This window comes from Protopterus annectens, chromosome 15.part0 (genome assembly GCF_019279795.1).
Source record: "Protopterus annectens isolate FY-2018-M chromosome 15.part0, PAN1.0, whole genome shotgun sequence".
NCBI classification, from domain to species: domain Eukaryota; kingdom Metazoa; phylum Chordata; order Ceratodontiformes; family Protopteridae; genus Protopterus; species Protopterus annectens.
The window spans coordinates 303,489,737-303,503,483 of record NC_056749.1 but is presented as its reverse complement, the minus strand read 5'-3'; the positions used below and the strand labels follow the sequence as shown (position 1 = coordinate 303,503,483).

Here is a 13,747-nt window from a genome sequence, read left to right as displayed (position 1 = left end):
ATCAGAGTAATCCTGTTCCTCCCACGTAAAATGCTCCCTCATGGAATGCAGAGTTTCTGAAAATGAAAAATCCTCTGGAGGAGAAGCAGAAGGAGTGGAATCCTCTGCATCAGAATCAGAATAAGGAGGGAAATCTTGAATGTCTTCAGCAGAAGACTCTGAATCATCTGAGGCCTGCTCCAAACTTTCCAACTCTGGCTCCATCCTGGGCCTCTTATCAGGAGGGGGCATAGAACCTCTGATTAAAGTAATCAAATCCTCTGCCATTTTAAGCATGTGCTTTTTAGGCACAGACCCTGAAGAACCAGAACTGACACCAGATAAAGGCAAAACAGACCTGCCCTTAGAAGGAGCCTTAGAAACAGTAGCATAAGGCCTAACCACCTTAGGCATAGAAGGGAGAATAGTAACCTGAGAGGCCCCTTCAGCCTGACCTGCCTCCTGAGAGGCCACATCTTGTAAAATCAAAGTTTCCCCCTGGGACTCAACAGAAACTTCAGCCGGATCCACCTGTTCAGCTGTAGCTTCTAAAGGTCCAGCGTCCGAAACGGACGAATCATCCTGCCTAGGCTTTAAAGATTTGTCTTTGCGCTTCTTAGTAGAAGCAGGCGTCGGAACATCCGACGGCATATTATAATTACACCTCTTGCCAAAGACTAACCTAGCGCAATCTAACCTCCGTTTTATAGAGCTTATTAAACCTAGCACAAAACCGACACCACCACGCCGTGCTCCGGTCCCAAACAAGGAATACAAAGCGAGTGGTAATCCCTATGCAGTATCTGTTTCCCACAAGAAATACAATTATTCACTTTTTCTGACATCCGGTAAGTAACTGAGGCAAGAAAAACAAAAATATTCCCAACGGGTACTTAGCCCAACTTGGTATCGGTCTGAAACTCCAGCGAAAAAATTTCAGAACGCCGAACGGCACTTGCAACGCTGCTTCTGCATCGGACCATGCGGCAAAAAAGACTGAGGATATGACGTCGATCATGCGCCTTTATACCCTGACGCTCTGATGTCAGATCTAGGCGCCCATGACCGACGTCAGCCTAATACTTTGGTATTCGGGCCGACCGAGGACAGCGGACTACCCATAAGTAAGGACTGCAGCAATGTGAGATGAAGAACATCACCTTGCCAGCCACAAAAATGTAAAACAAGTACAATTTCTCCACAGGAAAAAAAATGCTTTCAATTACTTTACACAACTTTAAAAACTCACAGGAAAATGAGCACTCCCATTTAAAAGTAGATGCAACCTCATGACAGTTCATTACAACACAAAACAATAGTTAGAAAATGGAAGTTTTTCTACCCAAAGAGAATTTATCTGCCCAGCAATGGAATAGCACCAAGCTGACTTGGTTGTTGTGTCTTTCGGCTTTTCCCGGTTAGGGGTCGCCACAGCGGAACTCTGGTCCGGTAATGATTGGCAGTTGATTTGTACGTGCTGAGTTGCCAGCCCTAACGCACAACCGTCAACGAAGGTACGTCCATTCACGCATGTCTCCACACAGAAGACGCTCTAGCTGAGAGTCGAACCGGTCAGCGTCTTACTGTGAGGCGACAACGCTACCGCAGAACCACCACTGCGGTAGCACCACCAAGCTGAGTGCTGAACTTTAAAAGCCTTAGAGGTACATACTCTTTGGCGGCAGTAAAGCTCTGAAGGTCTTGGTGTCCAAACTTGTCTTTTACTCATTTAGTCAGTTCAGCTCAAGATTCCCGACAGTTTGGGTATGTGGATGGTGCCCTGAAGCTTTGGAAGCTGGCCGGCTCTTACATCCTTGAAAGGATATAACCCCTATGGTTAACGACTACTGCAAAAGTGATTAAAATGATAAACATCTGATCGTGACTTTCACCTTATTCAGCCAGCTAAGAGGGGCATTTGTGTGTCTCACAATGGTGTCTCCTATGACTAAAATACTGGGTTGTGTGGAAGCTGGGTCTACATTATGACATCAAAATCCCAAGTCTGTGAATGCCCGTTCACCGACCACTAAACAGCGAACTGTCATTTCTGTGAACGACCACTACATCTAATTTTTCCTAGGGAAAAAAATCATTTCGCCAACCAGAAACAAGGCAGAATTCAAAACCTGTCAAATATATATATATATATATATATATATATATATATATATATATATATATATATATATATATATATATATTCACAGGAGTTCGAATGATGCAATATCGAACCATTAAGTTTGAAACCCACAAAGTACTAACACACACAGAACAGATATTTTTTTCCTAAGGGAAAAAAATCGCTGTTCCGGTACAAACAAAAAAAAACAAAAACAAATACACTTTAATTAAAACCAATGTGGGGGGCTGTGTGTCCCCTACACCCCCTTACTTAAATATACCAACTCTGAGATCGCACCACAGTGGAGGAAATAAAACCACGGAAATGGCCCACCGATGGTTTTTCCATCGGGGGGGGGGGGGGATCGGGTGTTCCATGGCTTCACTATTGTGGTATTTCGAACATATGGATATTACAACGTTCAGACTCCTTCCTGTGAGTTCGACATTGTAATATAGACCCCATATATATATATATATATATATATATATATATATATATATATATATATATATATATATATATATATATATATATATATATATATATATATATATATATATATATATATATATATATATATATATACATATATATATATATATATATATATATATATATATATATATATATATATATATATATATATATATACATACATATACATACATACATATATACATACATACATATACACACACACACACACACACACACACACACACACACACACACACACACACACACACACACACACACACAGCAGGGACTCCCACATAGTTTTTATAGACAAATTTGTGTGTATTAGGTACTACGTAGAATGTATCAGGTTTCTTAGGGGCAGAGGGTTGGGAGCCTGGGGAGACAACTGAAGCAAAGACAGCCTCTAACACTCCTAAAACAAGAGGAACAGGAAATGGTGTGGGATAATCCATAAACAGTATCTTGTAATATCACTTCTGAGATTATGACACCTCCTTACCTTCCCAGTTAAAGTACTCTTTCATTTTTGAGATTACATCCCCAAAAGATAATCATTCACTTGGAGAATCTGAAGAGAGAGTAAAATGAAACTAACTCACAAAGAACAGGGAAGAAAAACTGTGAGGCACAAACTAAATCCTCAACATCAGACTCAGAGAGCCTCCTCTTCTGAGAAGAGGGAGAGTTATTTTTCTTTTAACTGTGGTAGAAACTGGAAGAGAAGGCTGAGTAGACTAAAAACCCTGTGAAAAATGGTACAAATCTTCAAAGGAAGCCTTCAGTACTGAAGGAGTAGAAGGAGAAGACAAATGTTAAGTTTTTTGTTCTGTTCTTAGTGGTCCTGAGGCTTATGGATTCAGGGAAGAATCTACAGGTCAGCCCTTGAACAAAACTTCCCACGCCAAGAAAAAAAAAAAAAACAAGCCGTGACCAGAATACTTTAATCGACCACAAATTAGAACAACTGAGTGCTTTCATCTTCTATAACATTCACAAAGACTTCATCAGAGTGAATTAATGCCTTAAAACATAACATTTAAGTTACCCCTAACCCACCAATGACAAACCATGCTTAAATGAGGCTGAAATGCATTTAAAGATGCAAGCTACCCTTTTGTCTTTGAACTTAAATAAAAAACAACAAACCAAAAGAAAATATTACCACATGTAAAAACTAAGTATTGTAAGTAGCTGTAAGTCAGTGAAAAAGTAATTAGACATTATTGTATATGTTATTAAAATAAATGAATAGAAGTTGAATGTATACATAAATACTAACAGTTAAAATGGAAAATTAAAAATGCAATATGCATTTGAATCAATACATGCTAAAATTCATGAATAAATAAACTGATGACTATATCAACCCGTGTACTACCACAGTTAAATAAAGGAGCAGCTTAAAAATATAAAAAGTGTATAAAATAAAAATCATAAAACCTGGGCTCTCTTCTTCGGCAAAACAGATACAGATATTATATCAATTCCAGGGTGCACAGAGGCATTTAGCCTTACTTGTCATAAAAGTTCTTTAAATTCCAATAAGCCATCCAAATCACCCCTAAAAAGGTTCTACGATAACCCAATCAATAATAAAAAACACACAGATTTCTTAAAGGATGGACAACTTTTGAGTATGCCTATACAAGGCATTAGTAAACTTGTATTTCTTTATCTCTTACAAATGTTCAAGGACCCTTTCTTTCAACTTCCTTTTCATTTTCCCCACATGAAAACTGTTACAGGAAATACATGTGGCTAAATAAACCACATCTGATGTCTTACAATTACATTTTCCTGCACATGGAATAGTTCAAGAATAGCCAACAATCATAATATATAGTCCCTCATGTATACATCTGCAAATTTTGCAGGCTCCACATTTAAGCATAATACCTTTAGTGTACTCAGTTTTCCAACCACCAACATTCTTCTCAACCAAAGAGTTAAAATTCTACCTTTACCAAAAACAATCAACTGAGTTGGTTCTACCAATTCCTTCAAATTGGGTGGTAGTATAATATTCCAATTCAGTCTATGTTAACATATCTTAATATATCAGTACTAAAGGGAAGGGATAAAATTGGTGTGTTCAAGAAGTGTCACCCCTTTTGTCCAGGATTCTGAATGTTACTGTACTTTCATCCCGTGCAGACATTTTCAAAATGGGGAAAAAAAGAAGTTATGTACTCACCATAACATTCCATGTATGTAGTCCATCTTGCCCTTCATTCTTACATATAGGATCAGAACCGATCCTCGGCTCAGATTCTGCCTATTTACAAGCTGGAAGACTTCTAGTTGGCTCGTGGCTAGGTAGGTTATCCCATAGTGCACCAGTACAATCCCCAGATCTTGTTTGCTGCTAACTAAAACTAATAGACATGAGAACAAAATACAGAAAGAAGCCCATAATAAAAGGTCTCCACTGTCTCCAGGTACTTCCAGGATGGGAGTAGGAGGGTGGGTTCGTAAGAATGAAGGGCGAGATGGACTACAAACAAGGAACATTATGGTGAGTACATAACTTCTTTATGTTCTGTAGTCCTATCTCGCCTTCATTCCTACATACTGGACAGCGTCCCTAGCACCTTATTCTTGGGTGGCTCAAGGAAAAATACTCTTGAGTACCATGGAACCAAAGGATGCTCTACCCCTGGAGGTTAGATTCAATTTGTAATGAGTAATAAATGTGTGAGGGGTAGCCCAAGTTGCTGCTGCACAAATATTATCAAGTGGGACCCTATCCTGAAAGGCTGCAGAGGTAGACTGAGATCTAGTAGAATGAGCCTTGATTTTGAAAGGTAAAGGTCTACTCTCAGAGGTGTAAATGTAAGCTATACAGCTAGAAATCCAATTTGAGAGGGTCAGTTTAGAAACTGGTAAACCTGATCTGGATTCGGAGAAGGAAATAAATAATTGATCTGATTTCCTTCGTCCTGCGCAAATAAAAACGTAATTGCCTAAGGACATCCAACTGATGAAACCTGTATTCTTTCCAAACCACTCCAACGCAGCAGAACACTGGAAGTTCTATGGACTGGTTCAAAGTGTTATGGGAACAGACCTTGGGGACAAAGGAAGGATTAGTACGAAGAGATACTCTGTCTTTGTGAAAAATCAGATAAGGAGGTTTTACAGATAATGCTTGCAACTCTGACACCCATCTGGCAGATGTGATAGCCACCAAAAACAAAGTCTTTCCAAGAAAAAAATTTCAAAGGCGATGAATGAGAAGGCTCAAAGGGTGGGTATGTCAATTTGGATAGCACACAATTTAAATCCCATGAAGCAACAGGTTCTTGAAATGGGGGTCTTAATAAAGTGGCACCTTTGAGGAAGGTTGTGCACAGCCTATATGACATCAGATTAGAGTCTTGTATGCCTAGATGAAAATTAGAAATTGCTGCCAATTGAACCCTGATAGTGTCAGCCGTAGATCCCCGGTGGAAAAGCTCAGACAAGAACTCCAAAACCACCGGAATGGAGGCGGTATAAGTGTCAATATTCTTTTTCTCAGCCCAGATAGAGAATCTCCTCCATTTGCTGCAATATAGTCTTCTAGTGGAGGGTTTATGAGAGGACATTAGCATACGAGTCACAGAGGGTGAGAAGTCGTGAAGCCTGACTAGGGATGGAACTGGAGCAGCCAAGCTGTCAAACTAAGGGTGTGTAAAGAGGGATGAAGCGAGCCTGACATGTGTGTCAAGAGATCTGGTACTCGGTCCAAAAGCCAAAGATCGTCTAGGAGAAGAGGCCTGAGAAAGGTGAACCATACCTGACAAGGCCAGTAAGGAGCAATGAGGATCAGGTTGCTTCCCAGTTGCTTCGCTTTCTGAATAACCTTGAGTATGAGAGGAAAGGGAGGAAAAGCATAAAGGAAACCCAAGAGCCAATCGTGAACAAGAGTGTCTCTGGGTGATTCCCCCAGAGGTGGGATGAGGGAAAAATAGCTGCTGCATTTGGTGTTGATTGGGCTGGAAAAGAGATCGCAGCAAGGCTGTCCCCATCTGCAGAAAATCTGCTTTGCTATTTTCTGTTTCAGAGACCACTCGTGAGGCATCAAGACTGCCAGCTGAGCGTGTCAGCTATCACGTTGGTTGTCCCTAGAATGTGCATTGCCACCAGAAAACGCTGGGAAGATATCGCCCATTTCCAAACTTGAATGGCCTCTCAACAGAGTGGGTATGATCTGGTTCCGCCCTGTTTGTTGATATACCATACTACCGACATGTTGTCTGACTGTATCAGAGGCAGAAGGTCGTGAAGTGCTTGCAACACCAGGAGTACCGCCCTCATCTCTAGAATGCTGATATGCAGATGGGCCTTGTGATCTTGCCATGTGCTTGGATAGTCCTGCCTAGATAATGCCCCCACCCCGCCCTATCTGTGAGGCATCCGTGGTCACAGTGGCAATGGGTTGGCGAGGAACAAATTAAGTGCCCATGATTAACTGATTGGGTAGAGTCCACCAAATGAGGTCCTTCTTGCAAGAGTCTGTCAGCAGTATGTGACGAGATAATGGTAGGTGCTGAAAGGACCATTGGGATGACAGCAGCCACTGAAGAATCCTAATGTATAGTCTGGCTAGCGGTACTAGTAAAATGGTGGAAGCCATGGTCCCTAGAAGCTGCAGAATAGACTTGGCCTTGACCTTTCATAACGGAAGACGACGTTGAAGTTGACGAAACAGATTTTGTGCTCTTTCTACAGGAAGACGAGCCAACATGTTTACTGTGTCTAACTCTGCGCCTAGAAAATTCACAGACTGAGAGGGCAATAAGGCAGATTTTTCCCAATTTACAGAAATCCCCAACTGAGCACACAGTTGTATGGTAGCGTCCCTGGTCTGAAAAAGTAGATGCCTGGTGGGGGCGGTCAAGAGCCAGTCGTCCAGATATGGAAACACCTGGAATCCTCAACATCTCAGGTGAGCTGTCACTACTGCCATAAACTTGGTGAACACCCTGGGGGCTGTGGTGAGACCAAAGGGCAGAGCACGAAACTGGTAATGACTGGCTCCCAGCCAGAAGCCTAAATGACTCCTCGACGCCCTGTCCATTTTTATGTGGTAGTAAGCGTCTTGGAGATCTATTGAGCACATCCAATTGTCTTTCCCTAATAACGGGAGTATAGACTGCAGTGTCACCATCCGGAACTTGTCCTTCTTTACGGATTCATTCAATCTGCTGAGGTCCAAGATGGGCCTCCAGTCCCCTGTACGTTTTGGCACTAAAAAGAATCTGGTGTAAGTTCCGGATCCTATTTGGTCTGCTGAGACAGTTTGGATGACTCTTTTTGTTAGCAACTTGTTGACCTCCACAGTTGCCTGATCCCTGTGATTGGGTGGAACATCCGGGATCCTCTTGGGAACATAAGGTGGAAGGGAAAAGGGTATGACATAACCTCTGGTAATAATTCTTTTTACCCATTTATCTTGAGTGATACTTAGCCAGGCTTCAGGATACAAAGAAATGCGACCCCCGACCGGCTCCAGAGAAGCACAATCGGGCCCCACATCACCAGTGCTGGTAAGGCTGGCCCCAAAACGAATCGTGGCCTCCTTGGTTATGCGGTCTGCCCGTCTCTAGGGCAGCATCTACCATTTCCTCCTCCTCCTCTGCCTCTGAAGGAGGAGTCACCCTGTGCATTTTGGAAAAACCTCTGGGACGTCTTGAACCACATTTTACCACCCCTCTGACCCTTAAGGTATGGTCTAGAGGGGACAGTAAAACGTACTCCCACAGCAGAGTGTTTTCCCTTCTTGCTCGCACCGGATGAGAATGTCCTTTACACCTTGTGTCCAAACAATGAGGAACTGTCTAAGGTGGCTTTGGTAAAGGTAGACTTGAACGGTTTCGCAAAATTACACAAACGCATCCAGGAATGACTTCTTAAGAGAACTGCTGAACCTGTTGCTCTACTCTCTCCATCGGCTGCATATGAAATAAGCCTCATGGATGAATTGACAATAGAGTTCAACGTGGATAACTGGGGAGACACCTTGTCGGGGCCTCCCTCAGTACATGTACCTTGTAGAGAATCTCCTAACTCCTTAAGGAGATCTCTCTGAAGCCTTGTGAAGTGTGTAAGGTAGTTCAGCGATCTAAGAGTAAATGCCGCTGAAGAGAAGATATGCTTCACGTATCTGTCCATCGTTCGACACTCCTTATTCGGCAGATGAACAGAAGAAGTCTCCGCTAGCTCCTTCTTAGTGGCCGCTGCCACCACCATGACATCTACGAGAACACCTTTAGATAAAAATTCCTTTTCTCTGGGAGCAGAAATAAACTTATTTGGTCTCCTGGGGACTGGCTCCATGGCATCAGCAGTATCCCACACCTTCCAACTAACTAGCTCCATCAGTTCGTCAAAAGGTGGAGACACCCAAGAGGCTGTAGGTTGAAACCCGAAAACCTTCAGGTACACTGACTCCTCATCAGAAGGGGTGACAGTGGGCTAGTCTCACTTCTGCCTAAGGATTTCCAGGATGTCTATGAAGGAAACATCAGAGGACGACATGGGGGACCCTACTGACTCCTCAAGGTCAGTGTCAGAGGTCAGAGACTCATCCTGGGAGTCTACATGCTTTCTCTTACATGTTCTCTTCCGTGGGGGTTCCGCAGGAGGATATTCCGGGGAGGTCACGGAAGAGTGGGGGCCACCAGCCGGTGGCTCCTGAGGCTGCGGGTCTCTGCTGTAAAAGGAGGGAGTAGGAGCTGAGACAGAAGTAGGTGCCCTAGGGGGAAGAGGGTCAGTACCCCTGGTAGGAGCTGACGATCAGGACAGCATGCTCATCATCATCTCGAATGCCGACCTCTCCGGCTCCAAAGAGGCTGAGGATGCCATCGGTTCCAGAGCCATCGGCTCCGAGACAGATGCAGGATCCAAACTCACCCTCGTCGACGTGCCGAGAGGGAGGCTCGGAACTGAAGAGGTTCGATTCCAGGCATCCCTGTCAGGGCCTACCAGGGAGCTTCGGCTCCTAGACACCATGAACGGCACCAAGAGTGGCGGAGCAGGACTCTGTTCCGAAACAACCACAGGGGAAGCTGGAACTGATGGTTCCACCAGCGGTACCAAACACTCTGGCTCCGAAAGGCCAGCATGGCTCGGAGGAGGAATCACCGAAGGGGGCATAACTGACTGAGTCGGGGCCAACAACAATTTCGGTAAGGCAGACGACTTCAAAGGTCTCAGCACTACCCTGTCCACATCTTCTTCTGATAAACTCCTGACCTGGAGGACAGAGTAGGAGAATGGAATCTCTGCAATATTGGTGATTTCAATGTAGGGGAGACCAGTAATGGTTCCAAAGACTTTTCTTTGAATACTCTCAGCGGTCGGTTCTAAGCTACTTGGCACCGACCTTGTAATCACAGTAGTACAACTCTCAATTGGCTCCGAACTCCATGGAGCTGAACAGACAGTAAATTTGTCAGGTTTAGTCATTTTAAGAGGAGGCTCCGAGACACCAGCCGGTGCCGGGGAGGGCCTCTTAGAGGACTTAAGTCTTTTCCTTTTTAGATCCCTGAGATCTGGCAGAGGAGGAAGAGCTAGCCAGATCTTTCTCAAAAGAAGGTTTTAGGAGACCTTTTAGAATAAGCTTATTTTTCTTTTTGCAACACTCTAGCACTAAAAGAGTGGCAAAATAAGCAAGTTTCCTGTAAGTGGATGGCCCCAAGACAGCAGTTACTGTGGCCATCCGTTATAGACATCTTCTGTGAGCATTTTTTGAAGCCAGATGGCATACAGTCCTTGCTTTCCTTAGACATTCTGACAGAAGCTGAATTCACACACACTGAAAAAGAAAGGGAGGACTAGGTCCTCTAACTTAAACAGGCCTAGCCCTACAGGAATGGTAAATAGACACCACAAGGACTAGGTCCTCTAACTTAAACGAGCCTAGTCCGGGAAGGAAGAAAAAGGGAAAACTAGGTCTTCTAAATAAAACAGACCTAGGAGGGACAGAAAAAGTTTGAAAGAGCCGCACACATCCAACAGGAATAAAGTCTCAAATGTAGAAATTACTACACAAAATAAACAGAACCTCGTTCTGTTTGCAACACTAAATATATTAGCAAGCGGAAATCCACAAAAAAGTTATGACCTATAACTATTTAACAACACACACAGCCTGAGCGCAAAAGGCACCTACAATTACTAATATCTAATTATGAACAAGTATATTAAATGAGCAAAAACTGGCACACAGGATACAAAGTACTAAACGGCCAAAATTGCACTAACTATAACTATACGATGCTATATTAAGGTAACACAGAAAAATTATCCAAAAACTTTGAATAAATTTGAAGACTTAGCCAGAGCGAAAGAGAAGCACATCTGAACTCATCGACGCGGCAAACGAGATCTGGGGATTGTACTGGTGCACCATGGGATACCTACCTAGCCATGAGCCAACTAGAAGTCTTCCAGCTTGTAAACAGGCCGAGTCGGAACCAAGGATCGGCTCTGATCCCATATGTAAGAATGAAGGTGAGACAGGACTACAGAACATCATTGGTTTCTTCAAGGTTAAAAGTTAAAGACTTCTGAAAGTATGCAAGTAGTTTTCACATCTAGGGGGGTGTGCATAGCAGCAGAGGCAGTAATATGCATCCATGGATAACCTCAATTTCAGGTTAATTACGGTCTATGTTAGCAGCTGTCTACGTGGTACTAATGTTCCTATTAGGAGGGTTAAACTTGAAGATACACATAGTTATGTGAGTTTGTATTAAATTAACAGGTTATGGGAATGTTCGGGGGGTACGTTTATTATTTTGTCTCAGGGTTTTTATTAAAACAAAATATCTTGCAAAATGTGACATACGTTCGGAAGTTAAGAAAAAAACTGCATAAAGAATTAGCTTGCCAAACATTAATGGGTGCATGTATCACACAAACTGGAAATAAACTTTTTAAAAAGCTACCATATACAGTAGGTGGGAATAATGTCTTAGCATAATTGTGACACTTCCCACATTAACTTGGAATGTGAATGGCCACACATGAAAAGTCAAAAAGGAAAGAATAATTAATTGTATTAACAAGTTATGAGTGGCAATAACAATGTTACAGGAGACACATTTGGAAAGAAGAGCATGTGAACTTGATAAAGAAAGATTTTAGGATGCAAACGCTGCACAATATCACAGACAAAGAAAAATAGAATGACTTATATTAATTGCTAGAGGAGCTCCAGTAGCGACATAACAGGGAAAAAAAAGACGATCATAGCAGATGTATATCAGTAAGGGGCTACTAGCAAGGGATGACTATTATGCTGGCATGCATTTATACTCCTCCTAAAACTGCTATTTTGGAGCTGCCATTTGTATTACTAAATTTTGTACTGTTCACTACAAAACACACGGTTAGGCATGACCTAGCAAGGTACTTAGCCAGCTTGAGCAACATATGCCTGGTAAGCTCTTACAAGAAAAACTCAGCAAATAAAGTGCATCATCAGGAACTGCACAAGGGATTCTGTTCTCTGCATGTGTCTGAAGAACTCTACAAATACTGTACCATCAGAAATCAGAAGAAATTATTATAAACAGTCACATCGAAGACAAAATACTGATTAAACTATCTGATGGCAAAACGTCTGAAAAACTAATGGAAACTTCTGGTTAATTCACGTTGCTACTTTAAACAAGTAAAATTTATGTATTCACATTAATGGAAACATGACCGGTGCTGCATTCTAATATGTGAAACGTAAGACAAACAAATGTCCTACTTTTCATAACCTTTTCTGATGCCACATTATTAATGGTTACAATTTGACTCAATGTTCATTGGAATACTATCTGCATATAGCAGTGCAAACTTGTATACAAGTGTAGTGAATGAACAGCTAAGCCTAGTGCTCCCAGCATGCATTGAAGTGATATGAACAGCCTCTATGTGGATACTGTGGGAATCTGAGCAATTAATGTCATCAGTCCAAAGCTCCCAGGTTGCCCCCATTAAAGTACCCATTTCCAGATATCTTACCTGATTAACTACTGCCAATACAGGCAGGTAAAATGCTACCAATAACAAAGTGATTTGAGCAGAATCTCTGTCAGTGATACAATCTCCTTACTCTGCAGTGGAGGGACCATCTCAGAACTCCACCACATGCAAGACAATGCAACTGAGGTGGACCATCCTAGGCAGATGACAGTATGTAAAATCAAATGCTGTAGTTCTCCATACATGCAGCACTGTAAGTTATTAAACAGTATTAAATGGATATCCAATTGATTTACACAACTCCTGGTAGAAAAGGCTTCAATTCCCAGTGCATGCTTACCTTTTTATTTCCTTGTTCTCTAAAATGGAGGTGCACAACTTGTCAAACCCCACTTGCAGGATGCAACTGCAAATCAGCAAGAAAAAGACGAAGATTCCACAGCAAGCAAAATAGAAGTTCATCCATACAGACTCCCTGGAAAAAAAAAAACAGTTTTTGTTTTATTTTTCAAATACAGACAGCTGAACATCACATTTCTCCCTTTGTGTTACTTTTCATTTCCTAGATGCGTGACTGTAGCCATGTACATGCCAGGTACATCTCAGCATATGCATATTTTTAAAAAAATATTTTATGCAGGGAGACATCCTAAATTTATTTTAATGAGACATATTTATCATGGTTTGCAGTTATATATTTAGTTAAATGGCCTTTTCAGTCTGAATGTCTAATTTGCTAAACATAGATTTTTTTAACTTAAGCCTCTACTTTATGGTAGTTTCAAGTGTTATATTTCTGGAAAGTGATGTCTACAATTTGGAAGCTGATATAGAATTTCAAAAATCCTGACTATGCCCCTTGTCTACATGCACTACACAAAAGTGCACTCCCCAGTACATATACCATGAAAACAAAGCTGTACTGGTCTGAAAATGTTTTCTTATTCTGCAGCCTACAGTTTGCTTTGATGCCTTTGCAGCATCAATACCACATTAATAAAATTACTGTAAAAAATATTTGCAGTGGACATCCAGTACCTGCAGAGACTAAAGTATATGAGAAGTATGCAATCTTGTGACATAAGGAATTCCCCACATCTCCCAAATCATCAAATTACAGATGTGCTCAGTGATACAAATCATCAAATAATCCAAGAAACTAAATTGTCTATTTCTCATATGCAATACCTCTGG

At 41.8% G+C, this 13,747-nt stretch overlaps 1 protein-coding gene across 1 annotated transcript in view; it reads right to left on the bottom strand.

Moving 5' to 3' along the window:
* The window catches only part of TMEM179B (transmembrane protein 179B), a 495,505-nt gene that overhangs the window by 171,899 nt on the left and 309,859 nt on the right, over positions 1 to 13,747 (bottom strand). The window contains exon 3 of the mRNA XM_044057072.1: positions 12,894 to 13,028. Within this exon, the coding sequence (XP_043913007.1) occupies positions 12,894 to 13,028 (135 nt within the window). The remainder of the gene's footprint in view (positions 1 to 12,893; positions 13,029 to 13,747) is intronic.